This window comes from Pogona vitticeps, chromosome 1 (genome assembly GCF_051106095.1).
Source record: "Pogona vitticeps strain Pit_001003342236 chromosome 1, PviZW2.1, whole genome shotgun sequence".
Classification (NCBI taxonomy): Eukaryota; Metazoa; Chordata; class Lepidosauria; order Squamata; family Agamidae; genus Pogona; species Pogona vitticeps.
Genome location: NC_135783.1, coordinates 306,276,307 through 306,300,108, shown reverse-complemented (window position 1 = coordinate 306,300,108; position 23,802 = coordinate 306,276,307). Strand labels below are relative to the sequence as shown.

General features: G+C 41.1%; 1 protein-coding gene across 1 annotated transcript; it reads left to right on the top strand.

The window, feature by feature from the left end:
- Positions 1-293: 293 nt before the first annotated feature.
- FAM98B (family with sequence similarity 98 member B) lies at positions 294-22,582 on the top strand. The gene is made up of 8 exons (XM_072986303.2): positions 294-4,322; positions 9,726-9,874; positions 11,255-11,389; positions 13,291-13,466; positions 14,316-14,396; positions 15,966-16,082; positions 17,767-17,934; positions 20,137-22,582. Exons 1-8 carry the CDS (start codon positions 4,258-4,260, stop codon positions 20,491-20,493), a joined length of 1,248 nt encoding a protein of 415 aa, XP_072842404.2. The 5' UTR covers positions 294-4,257; the 3' UTR covers positions 20,494-22,582.
- The last annotated feature ends 1,220 nt before the right edge of the window (positions 22,583-23,802 follow it).

Below are 23,802 nucleotides of genomic sequence, written 5' to 3'. Positions count from 1 at the left end.
TGCGAGTTTCCTCCATAGACAGCCTCGCTATACGAGGCAGTAATTTCCCCCAGAAACCCCCTCGCTATGCGAATTCATCGTTAAACGATGCATTCGCTAAGCGAGGCACCACTGTACCTGGACAAGTAGTGAAATGTTTCAACCTAATAAGAAAGAGGTCCAGTTGCCATGACTCAGCTTCCAGATAAGTGCTTATAACTTTGCAAGCAGTATGATGGTTGCAGGCACTTACTATTATTGCTGACATTTGCTCCATGTACCCTATCCTTCTTCCGAGGGGCTGAAGGTACTGTAGAATGGTGGCCCTTCCCATTTTTTTTATTCTCAAGCAACCCTGTGAGACAGAGATAGTAACTGGCCAAGGGCTACCCCCAAACTTTATGGCTAAAAGGAGAGTTTAATCTAGGGCCAGATCTATAAATACAAATATTGAAGCAGATTAAAAGGTTTCTAATTTGACATTGCATAGCACACACCATTTCTTATGTTCCAGAGTTAATGTTTGGAAATAGATAGTAAAAACAGAGCCCAACATGTTGTAGAAAATAAAACCCTCAAACACCAGCCAGAGTGAGAGGGGGTAAAACAAAATAACAGGAGTAATTAAGGGAGAATTAAAAGGGGCATGTATAACCAGCCTAGGTGTCCCAAATCCTAGTCCAGCACTCAAATCATGATACCTCACTGCCTCACATACAATATTATATAATAACTGTGAAATCACTGGTGAAAAGTAAATCCACTTTCTTTCTGCCCAAAAAGTTTTTGATGTGTTCTTAGGTTAAAAAGGAAGTGTGCTGAAGGATGTGCCTCTGTCTGCTTGTGAATTGAGACCACCCTTCCAAAAGACAGAATGAAACAACTTCTACGCTTCCTGCTCTCCCAACAAAATACCTTACAATTTCAAGTCCATTTTGTCTTCTTTTCTTTACAATCACATGTCAGTCATGAGTAAGTTTTACTAAGGATGCAGTGACTACCTGACAAGCGGAGTCAAGGCAATTTGGCTTTGCTGCAATTTGATTTCAAATTGGTTGAATTTGCTGTCAGTGGTCACACAGAGGCTGAAGATTGATTTAGGTATCAGTTCACACTAGTTTTACAGTTTGATATAATTTGATTGACATTTTAGCCCACAGCCCCCTTTCTTTCCTTTCTTCCTCTGGTCCTCCTTATGTCAGTCCTTTTATGGTTCGCTGTCAAGCCACTTAGTTTTGAAAGGGTTGTACGTGTTATGGAAAAGGCAGTAGAATCCCAAAGTTCTTCTGTGTATGTGCATATAAAAATACACAAATACCATGGCAAAGTCTGTTATTTAGTCTGAGTTGTTTCTTTTTGCTCACAATTTTTTTAAAATTCCCATGTGGAGATAATCTAGTGCATCAATGCAATACCTCAGCACTGATACAGACAAGGTTATGCATAGTATGCTTTTAATTTAATGTTATTCTGTTGTTATTCCCTTTCTTCTGATTCTCCACCAGTGTTTGGTACTCTCTAAGTGCAATACAGATTTCACTTTCTTGGGCTCCATGATTGCTGCAGATGGTGACAGCAGCCCTGAAATTAAAAGACGCCTGCTTCTTGGGAGGAAAGCGATGACAAACCTCGATAGCATCTTTAAAAGCAGAGACATCACCTTGCCAACAAAAGTCCGAATAGTCAAAGCTGTGGTTTTCCCTGTAGTGATGTACGGAAGTGAGAGCTGGACCATAAAGAAAGCTGACCACCAAAAAATTGATGCTTTTGAATTGTGGTGTTGGAGGAGGCTCTTGAGAGTCCCCTGGATTGCAAGGAGATGAACCCTGAGTGATCACTGGAAGGACAGATCCTGAAGCTGTGGCTCCAATACTTTGGCCATCTCATGAGAAGAGAAGACTCCCTGGAAAAGACACTGATGTTGGGAAAGTGTGAAGGCAAGAGGAGAAGGGGACGACAGAGGATGAGATGGTTGGACAGTGTCATCGAAACGCCTAACATTAATTTAACCCAACTCCGGGAGACAGTGGAAGACAGGAGGGCCTGGCGTGCTCTGGCCCATGGGGTCACGAAGAGTCAGACACGACTAAACGACTAAACAACATCAAACTGCAATACAAACACACAGCAAAAAGTGGAGTCCTGTGCCACATTACCAGGGGTGAAGTACCTCCACCATAGCATATGGCGGTGGCAGCAGACGTGATACAGAGAAACACCTGGAGCCAGAGGACAAAGAACCTCTACAGCAATTTGTGCTTCCTGAGATTCCATCGGGGCCACCCTCTTACCTCTATACATTTCACTACCCCAATTTTTTTTACTTTTTACTCTGCCTCCTAGAATTTGATGGACTCTCATCTGTGAGCACAAGGCCCTAAGGGAGAGAAGGGAGCATCTTTCATAATGCACATGAATTTCCCTACTTGTATTATAGATACATACCACAATTTTTATAATAAGAGAAATGGGGCAGTAGCTTTCATTGGACCTGGAAGACAAATGATACTACATAGCCTGCCATAAAACATATTACATGAAGAAAAATCTGTTCAACTTTTTCTAGTTTGAAAAAAGTTGAAGCCCCCAGCAGCAGGGGGAAAATTCCACATGAGGAACAAAAAGACCCAGTCCAATTCAAATCAGCCTTTTGTCATATGTGGTCATAAAGAAATTCAGATCAACTTGTGTTATAACAGCAGCAAATCCCTTGGTATTTGGCTATGTAATTGCAGTGTGAGTTCAGTAGGAGGTTGGAAGCCACTTTTTATCTGGAAAATGTCACACCAATTGTCCCCTGTATCTTGGAGTCCTACATTTAATTCTGTCCCACCACTCAGCTTTGGAATTTTCAAGGAAGGCACAGTCACTGGAGAAATCAATTTTTCTGCACACATCTCAAGCTATAAATAGTAAATCAGGTTACGCTAAGCCTGTAGAGAACAAAAATAACAAACCTTAGCTAATGAATGAAGGCTGAAGAGTGTCTCCCATCAGAACAAGTCTCTTAATAGAGTTTAAAGTGAAATAGTAAGATCAAAAAATATAATCAAGTAAAATAGTACTACAGTACTTGGATACAGGACAAATTTTCTGTAACTGTGGAGAAATTCAATCAATTAGGTAAAGGTTCCCCTTGACAAATGTCCAGTCGTGTCCGACTCTAGAGCCTGGTGCTCATCCCCATCTCCAAGCCGTAGAGCCAGTGTTTGTCCGAAGACATTTTCCGTGAACACGTGGCCAGCACGACTAGACATGGAACACAGTTACCTTCCCACCGTGGTGGTACCTATTTATCTACTTGCATTTGCATGCTTTTGAACTGCTAGATTGACAGGAGCACTTACCTGCATACAGTTTATGCCCCATCAGGTATACTAAAGACGATCTACCAAATGGCCAAGATAACGCTATTGAAATAGTCTGCTTCTGGTAAAAAACAATCTTATTATCGTAACATTTCAGCTTGTATTTAATTTCACCTATATTTCATATACATCCATAATTTTAAATAGTATAGTGTTCTGATACAAATACTGTAAAGCATCGAAATCCACAGGTGCATCAGAATCAGCTTGCTTTCTAATCACATCAAGTTCCAGTCATTCGTTACTATCTTTGTATCAATTCTAGCGGTCCCTTGAAAACAAAAACTACTTCCTTGGAACGTGATAAACCTTGGTATTCTTCCTGACACGTGTGCTGCTTGATCCGACAGGGGTTGATTTAAGATATTCTCCTCTCCATTGTTTCTAAATATCACGCATTAGTGCTTTGGTATGTGTGTAAAATCTAACTTTTAAGAGGATAAAAGCTGGATGTTTCCAGATGTTATTCGACTGCAACTCCCATGATACTTCACGCCAAGTCCTATTGGCGAGGGGACTTGCAGTCTGAAAGAGAGGCTTATTCAATATGAGAAATTTATTGGGAACCTCTAGATCCGAGATAAAAATTCCGGCAAATTATTCAGAATATTGTACTCATATATCACCCAAGTTTAGGAAACTGGAAGTTGTGTAAATGAAAACGAATAATAGTAGGTATTTGTAACCAGCAAGCGTAGGTCAATGGGCAGCTGGAAAATGTACTATATAAAGAGAATGATCTGAAGTGGCGTCAATTGACAAAGCACGTCCGCGCCGCTGGAACACCCCTCTTGCGCTTCGGATGGAGGAACCAAAGGAAGTGGGCAGCGGGGAGTAGACGGGTTTGTTTGCGAGGAACACCGGCTTGCTCCCGCCATGCGAGGGGACTGAGATCGCCACCGAACCAGCAATGAAGGAGCTGGCTTCGGACCTGAAAATGGAGTGCGATATTTTGGATTCGCTCGAGGCTTTGGGGTGAGATAAGCGACTTGCAGTTTGTGGCGGAAGGGGTGGCGGGCGAAGTAGTTGGGGTGCAGATTAATAGAACGTTCTGGGCTATCAGTAAATGGAATACTTATGTCTGCCCCCCCCCCAATTTATCACCAGGTAGTAGATCTAACACACACACCCGGGACCCCCTCCTCCGACTCCTCCTCGGCTTGGGTCCAAGCACTTTCTTACTCTTCTCCTGAAATCCTGGGGCGGGCAGGGGGGGTGTCTTCGTCCCCTGTTTCCCTTCCAGGTACCGGGCGGGGGAGTTATTCACACACTGTGGTAGGAAGTATGGATTATCTTCTGACGAGGACACCACAAATCTTGGGGAAACGAAGATTAGGACATGAATAGTTCTATTGAAGCCAAGTTTCTTTTTTCTAAGAAAGAAAATGCGTATCCATTATTTAAGAAACACGATTAACTGCTAGACGTTTCTCTGTGCATCCCGCTTGCGTTTGATTCTTGCATATAAATTAAAATCCAGGAGTAACTCGCCAGTAGAGAAAGCCCATTGAATCAGTGGAACTTAGGGAGGAGCTGACTCACTAAATTCCCACTGATTCAACGTGCCTTCTATAGTTCATAGAATCATAGAAAAGTGAAGTTGGAAGGGGCCTACAAGGCCATCCAGTCCAGCTCCTTGCTCAGTGCAGGAATACAATCAAAGCATATCAGTTTTGCTTGAATGCCTCCAGTGTTGGAGCACTCACCAACTCCCGAGGTTATTGGTTCCACTGTCATACTGCGCTAACAGAAAGTTTTTCCCTGATATTCAGCTGAAATCTGGCTTCTTTAACTTGAGCCTATTGTTGTGTGTCTTGCACTCTGGGATGATCGAAAACAGATCTTGTCCCTCCTCTGTATGACAGCCTTTTAAATATTTGAAAAGCCATAGTTTGGTTTCTCACTGACTACAAGTACTGATATGTACCTGGCAGGGTGAGTTTGATTTAAATCAAAGTTTAAATCATTACTGAAATTTTGTTTAAAATCATTTTTGATTATTTAAATAAATCATTTTTAAAATTTAAATCATGATTTAAATCAATTTGATTTTAAAACATCACTGATTTTTATCTACCCTGGTATCTTTGGTTCTTGTTGTTGTTGTTTAGTCGTTTAGTTGTGTCCGACTCTTCGTGACCCCATGGACCAGAGCACGCCAGGCCCTCCTATCTTCCACTGCCTCCCGGAGGTCTGTCAATTTCATGTTGGTTGCTTCACAGACACTCTTCAGCCATCTCATCCTCGGTCGTCCCCTTCTCTTTTGCCGTCATACTTTCCTAACATCAAGGTCTTTTCCAAGGAGTCTTCTCATCAGATGGCCAAAGTACTGGAGCCTCAGCTTCAGGATCTGTCCTTCCAGTGAGCACTCAGGGCTGATTTCCTTTAGAATTGATAGGTTTGTTCTCCTTGCAGTCCAGGGGACTCTCAAGAGCCTCCTCCAGCACCACAATTCAAAGGCATCAATTCTTTGGCAGTCTGCTTTCTTTATGGTCCAGCTCTCACATCCATACATCACAACAGGAAAAACCATAGCTTTGACTATTCGGACTTTTGTTGGCAAGGTGATGTCTCTGCTTTTTAAGATGCTGTCAAGGTTTGTCATCGCTTTCCTCCCCAGAAGCAGGTGTCTTTTAATTTCATGGCTGCTGTCTCCATCTGCAGTGATGATGGAGTCCAAGAAAGTAAAATCTGTCACTGCCTCCATATCTTCCCCTTCTATTTGCCAGGAGGTGATGGGACCAGTGGCCATGATCTTAGTTTTTTTGATGTTTAGTTTCAGGCCGTTTTTTGCACTCTCCTCTTTCACCCTCATTACAAGGTTCTTTAATTCCTCCTCACTTTCTGCCATCAGAGTGGTATCATCTGCATATCTGAGATTGTTGATATTTCTTCCGGCAATCTTAATTCCGGCTTGGGATTCCTCCAGTCCAGCCTTCCGCATGATGTATTCTGCATATAAGTTAAATAAGCCGGGGGACAGTATACAGCCTTGTCGTACTCCTTTCCCAATTTTGAACCACTCAGTTGTTCCATATCCAGTTCTAACTGTTGCTTCCTGTCCCACATATAGGTTTCTCAGGAGATAGACAAGGTGGTCAGGCACTCCCATTTCTTTAAGGACTTGCCATAGTTTGCTGTGGTCCACACAGTCAAAGGCTTTTGCATAGTCAATGAAGCAGAAGTAGATGTTTTTCTGGAACTCTCTGGCTTTCTCCATGATCCAGCACATGTTAGCAATTTGGTCTCGAGTTCCTCTGCCCCTTCAGAATCCAGCTTGTACTTCTGGGAGTTCTCGGTCCACATACTGCTGAAGCCTACCTTGTAGGATTTTGAGCATAACCTTGCTAGCGTGTGAAATGAGTGCAATTGTACGGTAGTTAGAGCATTCTTTGGCACTGCCTTTCTTGGGGATTGGGATGTAGACTGATCTTTTCCAATCCTCTGGCCACTGTTGCGTTTTCCAAACTTGCTGGCATATTGAATGTAGCACCTTAACAGCATCATCTTTTAAGATTTTAAATAGTTCAACGGGAATGTCATCACCTCCACTGGCCTTATTGTTAGCCAGGCTTTCTAAGGCCCACTTGACTTCACTCTCCAGGATGTCTGGCTCAAGGTCAGCAACTACATTGTCTGGGTTGTCCGGGATGTCCAACTCTTTCTGATATAATTCCTCTGTGTATTCTTGCCACCTCTTCTTGATGTCTTCTGCTTCTGTTAGGTCCCTCCCATTTTTGTCCTTTATCATGTTCATCTTTGCACAAAATGTTCCTCTAATATCTCCAATTTTCCTGAACAGATCTGTTTTTTCCTTTTCTGTTATTTTCCTCTATTTCTTTGCATTGTTCATTTAAGAAGGCCCTCTTGTCTCTCCTTGCTATTCTTTGGAAGTCTGCATTCAATTTTCTGTAACTTTCCCTATCTCCCTTGCATTTTGTTTCCCTTCTCTTCTCTGCTATTTGTAAAGCCTCGTTGGACAGCCACTTTGCTTTCTTGCATTTCCTTTTCTTTGGGATGGTTTTTGTTGCTGCCTCCTGTACAATGTTATGAGCCTCTATCCAAAGTTCTTCAGGCACTCTGTCCACCAAATCGAGTTTCTTAAATCTGTTCTTTACTTCCACTGTGTATTCATAAGGGATTTGGTTTACATTATACCTGAGGAGCCTAGTGGTTTTTCCTACTCTCTTCAGTTTAAGCTTGAATTTTGCTATGAGAAGCTGATGATCAGAGCCACAATCAGCTCCAGGTCTTGTTTTTGTTGACTGTATAGAGCTTCTCCATCTTTGGCTGCAGAGAATATAATCAATCTGATTTCGATATTGCCCATCTGGTGATTTCCATGTATAGAGTCACTTCTTGTGTTGTTGTCTTTGGTTCTTATTATGTGCCATTTTGGACAAACTTCACATCTCCCATGTTGATAGTTTACCTTCCAACTTTGCTTGTGAGGAACAAAAATTTTAAAAGAGTAGCATCTGGGAACTAAATTTGTAGGAAAGCATCCATGTGTTACAATTTTTGTAGGAAACATAGGTGCAAATGTTTGTGCATTAAATGCTGCATTGGCAGTTCAAGCCTAATTGTTATGTCATTGCACTGGAAGAATTTCAAGTAAATTTGCTTAGTATCACAGCCTATTTGCATTTGCTTATAGATTCATGGTTAGGAGGAAAGCACCCATTTTGGGATGGAAAACATGATGTCTTTGTCATAATTTTTGTATGCCAGTCCCATTATAAAAAGTTGGCATAAAGCAATGATTTAATAAAAAATAGAGGAGAATACATGTAAAGAAAAAATGCAAGGCAGTTGGACAAGGATTATAACAGGCTGCTTCTTGGTACATATGTTGTAGGGACAAACTTTATATGCACTTTAACTTTATTGTTTGGCTGAGTTTTAGGTTAGTGCTTTGCTCTTGTTGATCATGTCTATGGCAGCACCATTAGATTTCCCACATGTGAATTTATGTGAGCTTGCTCACATTTCTGTAGAGGAAATAGCAGGTGAGCCAGAAGTTAACTTGCATCTAACTCTATGTGATTGTTCATATGAATAGTCATAAAAGATCTGCACTTGTGGCAGTCAGTTCATGTCGCAAACAAATGCATTTCTATAATAATAAAATCAGTCATTATTGCTATATGCTAAGATATAATAGGAGTGAAATCTATAAGCGGATAATGAAATTAGTATGAGCCTCGTGGCGCAGTGGTTAAAACGCTGTACTGCAGCTAAAACTGTGCTCACGACCTGGGGTTCAAATCCCAGGTAGCCGGCTCAAGGTTGACTCAGCCTTCCATCCTTCCGAGGTCGGTAAAATGAGTATCCAACTTGCTGGGGGGGGGCAATGTGTAGTCTGCATAATTAACTTGTAAACCGCCCGGAGAGTGCTTGTAGCGCTATGGGGCGGTATATAAGTCCAATAAATAAATAAATTAGAGGATCTTAATTTCATTATAAAGATTTGCAGATTGCAGGCACCATCTGGAGTCCTTCCGCAATGTTTTGGGTTACAGTTCCTACAACCTTTTACTATTTGCTGTACTGACTGGAGCTGATGATATCTGTAGGGCCTTGAACAAAGTGTTCTTGCTTCTGTAACAGAGAACATTCCCCCCCCCAAGGATTTTATTTGTTGATTTACTTGATACATCCTTTCTTTCCTTCAGAGAGTTCAAAGCAATATGCATGGTTCTCCTCCCTACTTTTATCCACAACAACCATTTAGTGTAGTCCACATTGAGAAATAATGCTGATTCAATGTCACTCAATAAGCTGTACGGCTGAATGTGGATTTGAATCTGCATCTCCCCACTCCAGCACTCCAACCACTACAATGTGCTACCTGTGTTAGCTATGCATCATCTAAAAACAAAAATAGTTTTTAATTTCAGAATCTATGCCATAGGTTAAGAGGTCAAAACGGCTATGATTTATAAATTAAATTTGTGTCAATATAAATAAATAATGCAGATGACTGGATTTATTTAACAAAGCAGGCATAGAGAGAGCAAATGGCTTAACAGTGAAAAGGTGTTGTTGTCAGTACAAAAATGGTTAAGAGGTTGATGTTCAAAGGAGAATCTGCTTTTCAACATATTAAACAGGTTTGTTGTCACTAAACAGTTTCTACGGTGATGTTCTTTTGGCATTACATTTTTTTAAAAAGCAAACAATCAGAATTATTAAAGATTTTACAGCCATTTTACTCATGCATTTTTCAAATATTTGGGCAAATGTGGAGCCTTTTAAAATAAAGGAGTATTTATGAATAACTGAATAAATTCAACAGTGATTATTCCTTTCCCTAATTTAGTTCCACTTCTGATTTCTGTACTAGATCATAGTTTTGTATTCCATATTTTTCTCCAGGTACAAAGGTCCTCTTTTAGATGAAGATGCCCTAAATAAAGCTGTGGAAAGTGGTCTGGCTTCCCAAGATTTCTGTGAACTTTGTGTTTGGTTAAGTTCTCAAATACAGCCCTTATGTAACCTGGAAGAAAGCATCTCTTCAACAAATGGTATTTCCAAATGACTTTGATTTTAATCTGCTGGAATCTTACTTGGTTGGTTGTGACAAATACATTACTATCAAGCCATTCTATGTTGTAAGCCGCCTAGAGTGGTCGTAATGACTAGATAGGTGGGGTATAAATGGAATAAATAAATAAATAAATAAATAAATAAATAAATAAATAAATAAATAAATAAATAAATAAATAAATAAATAAATAAATAAATAAATAAATAAAAATCCAGTGAACATATGTTTCTGCTTTGGAAATAAACTTGCAGTACTAATTTTCAAAATAATTTTTAAATATACTGTTAACATGACAACTGTGATTAATTAAGAACACTGGTTCTTCTAGAGCAGAGGTTGTCAACCCCCAGACCGTGACCCAGTGTCAGTCCGTGGCCTGAGACAGACCGGGCCGCGGAGACAGACCTCCCTCCTCCCCCACGCACTCCCCTCCCCACAGCTGCTTAGCGCGCACACACACACGTGTGCCAGCATCGGTGTGAGTGCTCCTCCACCCTTTCACGCATGCTCCCGAGCACCTGTGCGAAGGGGTGGGCATGCAGGCACTCCTGCGCATTCGCAAAGGGTTGGAGGAGCACTCACACTGATGCTTGTGGGCGCATGCACGCTCCCCCACCGCTTCACACATGTGCCCGAGAGTGCTCATGCGGGGAGGGGTGACCCCGCCTTCCTCAGAGGCTCAGCCAATCCACGGTCCCAAAAAGGTTGGAGACCGCTGTTCTACAGTCTAGGAGTTCTTGCTGAAAGAAAAATTAGATGGCCAAGGTTTATCTGAAGAAGGTGATGGGAACTAGATGCTATGCAGTTAGACTCTAAATCTGGCCAACATTTTGTTAGCAAAATGAAGATGGTGGCGTCTTGGTTTTGTTCATGTAACCATTGTTGTCTGAATTCACACTAGTCTGCTTTTGTGTATCACAGCCATATTCTAAATGTGCATGTGTTATAGGTTGATAAGCGCTGGTTTAGATAATGCTACTGTCTACACTGTTATTTAGTATTATAAAATATAAAAAGCAAAAGAAATAAACAAAACTAAAAATACATTCTAAGTCTGTCTTTGTGCCTCTATTTTCGGTCATGAGGATGAAAATTCATTCTGCCCTTTTGATGGGCTGACTGTTGTGGAGGACATAATATTGATACATAGTAATAGTCTGCTTTTTATATATATTTCTTGAGTTTTGTGTGATTGGATTTAACAAAAAAATTGTGCTATATTATTTTCATAAATGTTTGAAACTACTCTGTGAAATGTATCTGAACAAATTACTATATCAGTTTTTCAGGTCAGCGCCTAAACCGAAATGTGTGTAAAAGTTTAACATATGTATTCCCACCCCCCATTCTTTTAAAGGTGGAGATGATGTTGAAAGTTTACAATTCGAGATGAGTGGTTTTTTAAAAGAACTAGCTTGTCCATATTCATCACTTGTATCTGGAGAAATAAAAGACAGATTAAAAAAGAAAGAAGATTGCCTTAAAGTCCTGTGTAAGTTACGACACTGTTTCTTTTTTCACTGTTTTTATATGTTGTTCTTAGCTTTCCAGGGCAAAAAAGGTGGACCTATTTGTCCTTGAGGGCCTGCATGCAATCATGTGTGCAGCCAGTACATGACAGAGTATAATTTGGTTCCAGAGTACCATGAGTAACAGTTGAATAAAGAGAGACTTGGAATAAAGAAAGCCTAGGCATCATGCTCTGTGCATTCAAATACAGTGGTGCCTCGCTTAACGAGCGCCCCGTTTAATGATGAATCCGCATAGCGATGGAGTTTTTGCGATGGCAAAAAAGTTCGCATTGCGATGTTTTAAATGGGGGGGAACTGCATTGTGATGATCGTGGGGAAGCACTTCCCCACGATCATCCCAAAGGCCCCACCGATCAGCTGTGTTGCGAGGGGTGGAGAGAGAGAGCCCCGAAGCACAGCTGATGGGCGGGGGTTTGGGAAGTTGGCTTCCCTGCTATCTTTGCAAACAACCGCCCATCAGCTGTGCTTCGGGCTGCTTTCTCTCCCCTCCCAGCCTGGGCTGGAGCTGGGAGGGGGGAGAGAGCAGCCCGAAGCACAGCTGATGGGCGGTTGTTTGCAAAGATCCCAGGGAAGCCAGCTTCCCAAACCGCCGCCTCTGCATGCTCTCTCTCTCTCCCTCTCCCCCCACCCCTTTCAACTCCAGCCTCGGCAGGTAGACTGAGGCACCGACGCCACCCCGGCCAAGAAAGACTCTCTGTGCCTGCAGCAACCTTTGCTGCAGGTGCAGAGGGTCTTTCTTGGCCAGGGTGCAGCAGCGGCGCGGTGCCTCAGTCTCCCTGACGAGGCTGGAACTGCAAGGGGAGAGAGAGCTGGAGTGCGCACTGAGGTACAGCTGGTCCGTGGGGGTTTGGGAAGCTGGCTTCCCCGGGATCTTTGCAAACAACCGCCCATCAGCTGTGCTTCGGGCTGCTCTCTCTCACCTCCCAGAAAGGCCAGATCGGCTCCTGCCTTCTCCGCCACCAGGCACCTCCTCCGCTGCTGCAAGCACCATCGGGACAGCCCTTTGGGAGAAGCCGGGTGGTGGGGGAGAAGGCAGGAGCCGATCCGATCTTTTCCCCCCACCGGGAGGCTTCTCCCAAAGTGCTGCGCCCGATGGTGGGGGAATGGATTATCCGGTTTTCAATTGGAATGGATTATCCGGTTTTCAATGCATCTCTATGGGAAAACACATTTCGCTTAGCGATGTTTTCCCATAGCGATGTGTTTTTTTGAACCAATTAAAATCGTTAAGCGAGGCACCACTGTATTTGCTTGTGATATTGGGAAGCCATACGGCTGATTCACACTCTTGAATTCCTCTGTGCAGCCGTGTATGTCAAAGGTGAAGAAAGCTTCTTGTAAGCTTTTTTTTATGGGTTAAATCGGCTGCATATTGTGTCTGTATCTGCAACTCATTGGAAGGAGATGGCCATGTGCACAGCCTAATTTAAGGTCACTTTTCCCTGAGTGACGGTGGAGAGACGTATCTTTATGAGTGAACCAATTATTTCCCCTAAATTGGGAAGAAGATGGAATATAGCACGTGGATTTCTTAAATTGTCTTGAAATTTTAATTTAATTTAGTGACTGATAATTGTTTATAAAAGGGGAGTTGTACCAAGATACTTTCCAATGAATTTTTCATTATTCCTTTTAAAAATAATTGTAACTGTTGCAAATTAACTTTGATTCTAATTTCTTTAGTATTTGTTTCATGAGTGACTTCACATTTGTCTATCAGCTAGATTGGCCAGAGCATTTATTTTACTCACTTATTAAAATACACAGCATGTGTGCACGCGCACATGCATGCACAGAGAGAGAGAGAGAGAGAACTCAAAAAGTATTTATGTATTTCTTCCTCCACCTGTTCTCTTTTCAGTATTTTTAAGCACAGAACTTCAGGCCTTGCAGATATCACAGTTAAAACAACGTAAAGGTTCTCATTTATCAAAAAGTCATGAAATTCATCAAGAAATCCAAAAGATATCTGACATTTTGGATCTACCAAAGTCATCATCACCTCTCCCAGTCTTACTAAGCAATATAGAGTCAAAGGTAAGTTATGCTTTCAACATTTGAATCCATACTTTTACATAGAGTCCTTGATACACTGCACCATTCAAACCTTCTCCTTTTCAAAAGTAAGGCAAAAAGCTTCACTATAGTAGTGGGGAAACTCTGGCCCTCCCCAAAGGTCCCTCCCAGGTTTTGCCATTGTGAGTTGTGATCCAGAGAACTTGGAAAATTAGTGGCTTCCTACCCCTATTTGACTACTTATTATAAGTTGTGGCATGTCATGTGTAGCTAAAATGGGAAGTATTTTAGTGCCCAAGAAATACTTTGTGCATAGAGGCCTATGTTTGCACAGACGTCCCTACCTCGTATGTCCACATTTATGTGTGGATGGAATGGAGTGGAGCCAAAAGAATGGAACAAATTAATTGCACAACACCTTCTAATGCAGCATATGAAGAGGTTTAATCAAGAGTTCAGGAAGAAGATTTCATGATTGCAGCAGGTCTTGCTTCTGGCAGCAATTACAGTTTTTTTTTGTCCTGTTTCAGTGGTGCTGTTCACTTTCTTGTCCTCTGACACCATCCAGCTTCTCCTTGCACTAGCGACAGAGCAGTAAAGAAATTGCTTTGCTGCAGGATGACCCAACCATAAACTGTAATCATGGACTCTTCTGACCCTGGAGACTTGGCAAGAGAGATCAATTCTCTTGAGTATGAGGGGATATTCAGCCTGCGCATAAATATTTACTATTTGGGTGTCAGACTATAGAGAGACAAGATGTTAAACTGCTTGATGGAAGCTTCATACGTTAGTGTCATTAATCAGATTGTCATAAATGTGGAAGTCTTGGTTTTAGGTTAAAATATATTCTGTGCTTTGCTTTTTCAGCTTAAGGAGGTTTTATCAAAACTTCCAGATACTTACGTGGGCAAACCTCTCCTAAAAACTCTTTTGAATCCAGATCAAATGGTAAAATATGTTTTTCTTTTTCTTTTCCTTTTACATCTTTAGTGGCTGTACAAAATAATCCATTGTAATTTAGTGGCTGAACTTCTGTTGCTTAGTGTAATAAGTCACACTAGAGTAGGCCCATCGAGTCAGTGAGGTTTTGATGAACCAGTTCTATAAGTTCTGTTGATTCAAATGGGCCTCCTCTAGTTGCAGCTTATTTCAGCCTAGTCACAACCTATCAATTCTAAAGGAAATCAACCCTGAGTGCTCATTGGAAGGACAGATCCTGAAGCTGAGGCTCCAGTACTTTGGCCATCTCATGAGAAGAGAAGACTCCTTGGAAAAGACTTTGATGTTGGGAAAGTGTGAAGGCAAGAGGAGAAGGGGACGACCGAGGATGAGATGGTTGGACAGTGTCATTGAAGCAACCAACATGAATTTGACACAACTCCGGGAGGCAGTGGAAGATAGGAGGGCCTGGCATGCTCTGGTCCATGGGGTCACGAAGAGTCGGACACGACTAAACGACTGAACAAAGTCACAACTAGAAGAGGCCCATTTGAATCAGAAGACCCTGTGAAGGAATAGACTCACAAAATCCTCACTGATTCAGTGGGTGTTCTCTAGTGTAGTTTAATATACTAAGCATCAGGAGTTCAGCCAGTGTGACAGTTATGCTTGTATCTTTGTCAACGCTGAACGTGCTCTGCACAAACTTTACTTTTGGTTTGAAAAAAATATATACCCAAATTGATTTTAAAAATTCAAAACACATACAACAATCTTTTTAATAGAAGGGAAACCACATGGAATAAAATCTATCACAAAATGTAATTCAAAACTAGTTTTTGTTTTTGAAGTATGTTTTTAAAATTAAATGATTTGAAATAAATTAATAAATGTTTAATTATCATAGTATTTTTAATTGTTCTTTAACCTGTAATTTATTATGTTTTTAATGTCACTCATTTTGACATACAGTGGTGCCCTGTATAGCGACGATAACCCGTGCCGAAAAAATCATCGCTATCCAGATTCGTCGCTATGCGGGGAAAAAAACCCATAGGAACGCATTAAAACACGTTTAATGCGTTCCTATGGGGGAAAAACTCACCGCTATGCGGAAATCCTCCATCCGGCCGCCATTTTCGCTGCCCGGTAAGCGAGGAAAGGGCGCGAAAATGCTGCGGGCGGCCATTTTGGAACCGCCGATCAGCTGTTTTTAAAACATCGTTATGCGATAATCGGTAAGCGAAACGCTTACCGATCATCGCAAAGCAATGTTTACCCATTGAAAAAACCTCATCGCTATGCGGATTCGTCGTTAAACGGTGCGCTCGTTAAGTGAGGCACCACTGTAATGAGCTGCCTTGAGTCCTCTTGCTGGCCGAAAGGCGGCCTAAAATGATACAGTATAAATACATTTTAAAAGCTAGTATTCTTAATATTCTATAGCATTTTATTTTTGTCTTCATGTGCTTAATATTTTGGTACAACCAACAATTAAAAGCACTATACTGTAGTTGTTTGTTTATGATTTCTGTGTTCTGTACCACTACTAAGTAGTTTTCTGCTCCAATGGTGTAGGAGAGACTGGAAAAAATCAATGATGCTCTTTTGAGTGAATATGAATGCCGTCGTCGCATGTTAATGAAGCGCTTAGATGTAACTGTACAGTCCTTTGGGTGGTCGGATAGAGCAAAGGTAAGTGTGGGGTGAGTGTTTGTTTACATCCTAGTAGTGGAATCTGCTGTGTTCTCTCTTAAGTGTTTTATTGCTCGTGTTAAATATGTAACCACATTTCATTGGTCAAAATCCTGCTGCTTAAAACAGTCTGCTTTTCCCTGGTAAACCATCCTTGCTGCAGTTTGCAGAAACAGGTGCACCTGTTGGCTTGGTGTGTTCAAGTACCCTGAGAATCATGGCGGGGATGCTGTGCTTACCAGGGAAGAACAGATCAAGAAGTTGTGACTTGGCTTACACTAAGCAACACGATCTTGGCCAATAGATATTATATTGTACAAAAGGAAGATTTCAGCAACAGGTTTTTTCCCTACATTAATTGATGCTGCTAGCTCTGTTCAGTAGTAACCGATTGGATTCCTATAATCTGCTCTATGTGGGGCTGCCTCTGGAAGGTGTTCAGAAACTCCAGAGGGTGCACAATGCTGCATCCAGATTGTTAACTGGGGCTGGATACTGGGAACATATAAGTCCTCTGTTACAGCAGCTCCGATGGCTGCTGATCCATTTCGGGGCACAGTTCAGAGTGCTGGTTTTTACCTATGAAGCCCTAAACAGCTTGGATCCAAGCTGTCTAAAAGACCACATGTCCTTCTGTGAGCCTGCCAGGGCATTAAGATAATCAGGTGAGGCCTTTCGCTTGGACCCTCCACTTTTACAGGCATGCTTGATGGGGACACAGGAGATGGCCTTCTCTGTTGCTGCTCCTAGACTCTGGAATGCTCTCTCATGGGAAGCAAGGCTGGCTGTGTCTTTGCCGTCCTTCGACAAACAGCCAAAGACTTTTGTCTTCCTTAGTTATTGGCAGTCCGGGAGGGGTTTTACAAATTGGATTATTGCGCTCTGTTGCTTTTATATGTGTTTCTGGTATTGATCTTACTTATCATTTTAATATGATACTTGTTTAATTCTTTTAAAATATATATTTACTGTTTTTAGCTTTTAAATATTGTCCTTTTAATTTAAGCCACCTTGGGTCCTTTTAAGGAGAAAGGTGAGATAACAATATTCTAAATAAATAAATATTCAGTCATTATAAAATAAATACATAAGGAGGGAAGAGCATCCTAATATGATAACCTTTCTTCTGAAGCAGCGAGTAACTTTCTGAAAAGGAGATGTTCTTCTCTCCATAGATGCACTCTGTATTATTTGGAATGCAGAGAGGTCAGCTTTGCTAATTACAAAAAGAGGTGCTTGCTGTGAACAGCACGAATTCTCCTCTTCAGAATGTCCTACTCTACCTATGGAAGGCTAAGGAAAGACCAGTGATGAGTGAGGGGACTAACATGTTCCTTCTTGTCACTTGTTTAACTTAGAACAGTAGCAATACTGTTTTCATAGAATAATGGGACTAATGTTAGCTTAGAATAGTAGAGCTGTCTTTTTCCCGAGAATGTCTTCAGCTCATTGCTATGAAAAAAAATCTGTAGTGTTTTTAAAAGGGACTGTAGCCGTATTTGTTCATAATGAATATATGAGGAGAGCAGCAAATAAGCATCGCATGAACATAGTTGTTACTGTACCTGTCAAGAGACACACTGAAATAAATAACAATGTAATGCAGTAAACATAAAGTTCCCCACTACCACATTGTTTACAACACTGTTCTAATTATAAAGTGCCTGTAACAATTTCTTTTTAGGTGAGAACAGATGATATTGCAAAGATTTATCAACCCAAACGTTATGGACTCTGTCCTAAATCATCTGTTTCATTAGCTCATCTTCTAGCTGCTCGGGAAGACTTGTCAAAGATTGTAAGAACAAGCAGTGGATCTTCAAGAGAAAAGACCATTTGTGCAATCAATAAGGTATGTATTCCCTTTAATGTACATGTAGTTCTGTGAGTTTTCTACTAAGCTGAATTATTAGCAGTTGTGCCAGTGCTTCTGAATAACTGTATAAGAAGACCGATGTCCAAATGCCTGATAATTTTAGTGTATTTTTTATCCTGGCACACCTAATGTGATAGATTGGTATTATTCTGAGAGAGTAGGATTTGAATCTCTCTGGCATCCTGCGCATTTTGGCAGGTTGTTGCAACATTACAGCAACTACATGAAAATCCTGTTAGAGACATAGACACCTGCATCAACCTTCAGGCTCCTCTTCTCATTTATTGGGAGGGCCTGGCTTAAATTGTAGTTTACCTGACTGAGGTGCTGGTACCAAACTGATGTTCTGCTTTTAAAGTACTCTTTGAAGGAGTTTGAAGAAATGTCTCTTACAGGAGTTATTTAGCATCAGGTGAACTCTCTGTACATTGTACAAAAATAGCCATGTTGGTTCAAGAGGACAAAACAGAGTCCAAACTTCTGACCGGCACAGTTGGTGGCATTTCATTAGGTCTTAATGAACACGCTGCCTATCTGTGGATTTTGACTGCATACATGTCTGAATTAGGAATGTAAAACTTACAGGGCTTGTTTGATGCCTGTCTTTGACTTCACCAGCCCAGAGGAAAGAAAGCCTGTAAAATACAGCTTAGTGCATTTTTAAAAGGAGTGTTAACCAAGCAAGATGATAGCCTTTGAAGAAAACAGACCCTTTTTTGCAGAAGAGTGTGTGTTATTGTGGTACCCAAAACCACAAAATTGAGGTTTTTTAATAGAAGGTGGTGGTTTGATCATAACTAATGGGATTGTAGAACAGTTTCCAATTAGTCTATCGTTTTGTTCCACTCTGGGCGTAATAACGTACAACAATTACATATATTTATATTGCATGTTACAAGGAGACAAGACATCCAGTCCTTCCCTCCTGTCAACTACTGATTTCTTTTGCTTTGCTGTTTATTATTTATTTATTCCTGCAGTATTTGTTATTGTTGTATGCTAATGTTTTTATGTTTTTTAATTGTTTTTGATATTCTGTAAGCCACCCAGAGTGGTAGAATATACTAGATAGGCGGGATATAAATCAAATAAATAAATAAATAAATAAACAGACAAACAAACTATGAACGACTGCTGCTGCTGGGCACAGGGCCAATACAGAAAGCTTGCTAAAACTGTAATCCTGTAATCAAGATGTATGTGAGTGCTTGGTGTGTGACCAGCAGAGATCCTCTGAGCACTGAGTTTTCAATAGACACAGATGTACCTGCATCCACAGGATATACATATATACCTCTGGTTGTTTCCCCGAAAACAAGCCCTTACCTGAAAATAAGTCCTAGTATGATTTTTCAGGATGCTCATAATATAAGCCCTACCCCAAAAATAAGCCCCAGTTAAGTGAAACCCTGGCTTTCACCATTGTGCATCAACCAGAAGAATATGACATGACCATATTTGAATAAATGTAGATTGTTGTGCATGAAAAAATTAAAACATCCCCTGAAAATAAGCCCTAATGTGTTTTTTGGAGCAAAAATTTACATAAGACCCTGTCTTATTTTTGCGGAAACATGGTATTATACTCTGGCTGAAATCCTGTTGTTGGAGCTGCACATCATCAATATTTAATTTAATTTAAAAATTATTTTATTCATATTTTTAAATTTTTATTCTACCTATCTTGTGGTTAGGTTACTACCCTGGGCAACTTATAATAAGGTAACATATAATAAAACAATAGGAACAAACTAATAAAACATACAAAAGCAAATCTCTAAGAAGAAAATAACTAATGCAGAAAATGTGTGTGTGTGCGTGCGCGCGCGCGCGCGCGCGCACGCACGCACACACGCACACACACACACACACACACACACGAAAAAGAAAGTATACCCTCTTTGAATTCTATGATTTTACATATCAGGGCATAATAAAAATCATCTGGCCCTTAGTAGGTCTGAAAATTAGGTAAATAAAACCTTCAGATGAACACTACCACAAAACATATTACACTGTGTCATGATTTATTAAAAAAATAAATAAAGCCAAAACGGAGAAGTCATGTGTGAAAAACTAAGTACACTATTACTGCTTCTATAGGAATAAAGAGACTAAGTAGGATTCCCCTGTCCAGAACAAAGTATTTTATTGGCTCATGTCTATTTTCTTTCACAGGTCTTGATGGGAAGGGTACCAGATCGTGGAGGGAGACCAACAGAAATTGAGCCACCACCTCCTGAAATGCCTCCATGGCAGAAGAGACAAGATGGGGGTGGTAGAGGGGGAGGAGGAAGAGGAGGTTGGGGAGGTGGTAGAGGGGGTGGCGGTAGAGGGGGTGGCAGTGGTGGTTGGGGAGGTGGAGGTGGGGGTGGGGGTGGTTGGGGAGGAGGAGGAGGAGGAGGTAGAGGAGGGAGTAGTGGTGGTGGCTGGAGAGGAGGGGGTGGTTTCCAAGGGAAGGGTGATTATAGTGGCAGAGGTGGATATGGAGAGTCATATGGTGGAAGAGGTGGAGGAGGATACAGAAGGTACTAATCCTAATGATTAATAGTACATACTTCCTACAAGGAGCAGGAGGTCCAAAAAAACTTAGCACCATGATGGCCAAACTTTATTGACCCCTCCTTATGATTAATTGCTGTTATTCAGCTCACTATGAGCTACTTTGCACATGATGGATTTCCAACACAGATGTGACTTCCATTTATGAATGTGCATGTACACCGGCATGTATCACACATGGTACATTATATTTAATACGAAGCCCTGGTGGATAGACAGGTCCTTTGTTGTAAATATGCAACAAAGGATATTTGAGCATGTTGTATCTGTTTACAGGAAGGCCCCCATATCAGTGGTTTCAGTATTTGCGGTTTGCTGCAGCCCTCTGTACAATGTATAAGGGTTGTGTATAGAGTTCCCTTGTATTCAAAGTTTCAGGTGTTCACAGTAGATCATGGAACCAATCCCCTTCAAATATGGGGGTCCTATTATACTGATCTTGCAGGGTTTCTAGAAGTGATATCCATGTAGAAAATGTGTCATGTATGAAGTGACCCTAATTGCTTTAAGTGAAAAACGGTATGTTAAAGGAGTAGATATAAATTCTGACACCATTTGGTGCATCTGTGTTTTATGTAATATACTCAGTTTCTGAAATATGTTCTTAGACTATTCAGATGTCCCAGTGATCGCCTTCTGCAAGGCATAATATGCTAGAATTGGCTTTAATTCTTTTTATAACACATCTATGGAAACAGTTGAAAGTATGCAGTTTCTCTAGCTAGAATGTATGCTTTTTACCAAAAGCAGAAATACTTCCAACAGGTTTCCAAAGAGTTGCAATCTATATTTTTGGCAGGGAAAGAGTGGAGGGGAAAGTTTTTCTTATGCTCTTCACCAGCTTTTCCCCCTGAAGTTCTGAAGGGACCAGGGTGGCTGTGCAACGGCAGGAGTTTCCTGCCCATCTGTGCAGCTTCAGAGCTAAGAGGAAGTGGTTTAATTCAGAGGGCAGAGTCACCATTGCCACAGTGAACACAATTGCTGCAGTGTGATTATAACCAGTCTTGGTAAGCCAAATTCCATGAACAGTATTTGAAGACCTTGTGTAAGAAAGAGAGATGGGCACGAACCATGGCTTGGTGGTTGAGCCAAGTCTGGTCACAGGTGTTCCCCAGGTTCTGTTTACTTCCCCCCATGCGATTGTCCATCCACCAGCAGCAGTGCACTTCCCTCCTCTGCCTTCTCTGTGTGATTCTCACTCACCAGCAGCGCTGCAGCCTTCCATGCCTTGCCTCCTCATCTGAGTGGATGACTGCATGGGGAAAGCAGAGGAGGGAAGCACACTGTTGCTGGTTAGTGGGCGATCATGTAGAGGAGGTGAGGAGAGAGATGTGGTGGTGCAAGCAAATGGGCAATTGCATGGGGGAAGGAAGCACACAAATATTGTAATTCCCAGGTTGAAGCAAAACATGTTAACTCTATGCATGAAACATCTTGCAGAGCTATAAAACTAAAGGAAGGAGGGTTTCGGCTCCTTCCGAGGTCTCAATTTCTGCTGCATTCCTGCCCCAGAGACAATTATTTTTCTTTTTGTCTTACATAAAGACTTAGGTTTACACACACAACTGTATGGAGGGTTATTTTCTTTTAATCAGTCGTATCAATAATAGATCTAAGGGCTATTCCCAGCCTGAAGAGAAACCTGAAGAATCCATACCGATTTTTAATGAGTCAATTTAATTAATTTAAAAAAATCCCTGCCCTCCTTAAATGGTACAAAAGACATTAGATATCAAGTAAAGCATCACCAATCATTGATAATTTGATTGTGGTAAGTGTTTTATCACCCACTTAAAATGCAATAATGAAATGTCTATATTCAGTTTTGAACATTTCTATGAATTTTTGTATGTTTTAAACCTGAGTCGTGTATTTTGTAACATTTGTGTTTTGTGTACATAGTCTACACATTAAGAGCAGTTATGCTTTGTTTGAACACTTTCCTTGAGGTTTATTTGTGTGAACGGAACATCTGTATTTGCTCTTTTGATGGCTGTGTAGAAATTTTATTGTGTTAGTTTAAGTTAGTGAGCACTGACAAATAAAGATGATAAAATTGTTACTTGTAGCTTTTTTGCATATTGAATGCCACTAGTAAACATGGTTTGGGGTTATCTTAAAATGGCATCAGATACTTTGTTGTTTAGTCATTATGTCCCACTCTTCATGACCCATGGACCAGAGCACGCCAGGCCCTCCTGTCTTCCACTGCCTCCCTGAGTTTTATCAAATTCATGTTGGTAGCTTTGATAACACTGTCCAACTGACCATCAGATACTACAAACTGCCAATGTGACAGTGGCTAGCAGTTTCTACTGATGTAGCAAACTACCTATATCTGTCCATGCATTTCCTAAAAGTTTTCTGGAGGATATCTGTAAAACATTGCAGGAAGTCCAAGAAATTTGGAACATACACATGTTCCAGTTCAGCTAAGGGCAACCTTTTCTAGTGTGGAAAACATGGACTATTTTCCTAGAGGAGAAATTCATACTGTTAACACCTAGACTGGGTTACCAGTAAGAAGCCAAGTTTGGTGGCTAAATATGGCTCCATATCTTGGTCAAAGCAATCCTGTGGGGGGTGAGAGGGGTTTTGACAATGGAACTGTGGGACTCATGTTGGCCAAGAAGCAAGGAGGAGGCTTTTTCCTCCTTTTTTTCCCCTTGACAATTTTATTTTCCTTGCACCTTTTTAAAAGGGGGGGCCAAAGAACAGTTTTACATCTCCAACCTGAGCTTTTTATAACACACTCCAGAACACCCACTTTCCACATTATTCAAACAGTGCTGGAAAGAAAACCATCCACAGCAGTTGTTGTTTTTTTTCCTGTAGTTATAGCAGCAGACCTGATCTATTTGTTAGCCATGGGACCGTGTAAAGTCTGCAGCGCTGCATCCTACCTATATCTTCCACTGAAGGAAGAAGCACACTGCTTAATTACAGGTTGCATTTCTGCCATAATTTATCCATTGCCCAGTTTTACTCTCATATAAATGTGCTTTAATATGTTGCTAATTGGTGTTGACTCCATATCTAGCATGTCAGAATCAGCAGGTTCTTAGTATAGTTAATTCTCCAGAATTAACATGCCATTTCATCATAAATACTACTTGTTACCATGAGGCGGGGGAAACGCTTTTTAAAAAATACTCTGCCTACAACTGTTGGTGGGGAAGAACTTTGGCACGTGCCCATGTCATGGATAGTGCTCCACTGAAAGTCTTTCAATACTTTTATCAGATCAATGCTACAGTGAACAGATTCACTATGCAACAGGAA

Coding starts and splice junctions, on each gene's coding strand:
- FAM98B (XM_072986303.2), top strand. CDS start 4,258: ATGAAGGAGCTGGCTTCGGACCTGAAAATGGAGTGCGATATTTTGGAT. Junction 13,467..14,315: donor TAAGCAATATAGAGTCAAAG/GTAAGTTATGCT, acceptor TTGCTTTTTCAG/CTTAAGGAGGTTTTATCAAA. Junction 16,083..17,766: donor GGTGGTCGGATAGAGCAAAG/GTAAGTGTGGGG, acceptor ATTTCTTTTTAG/GTGAGAACAGATGATATTGC.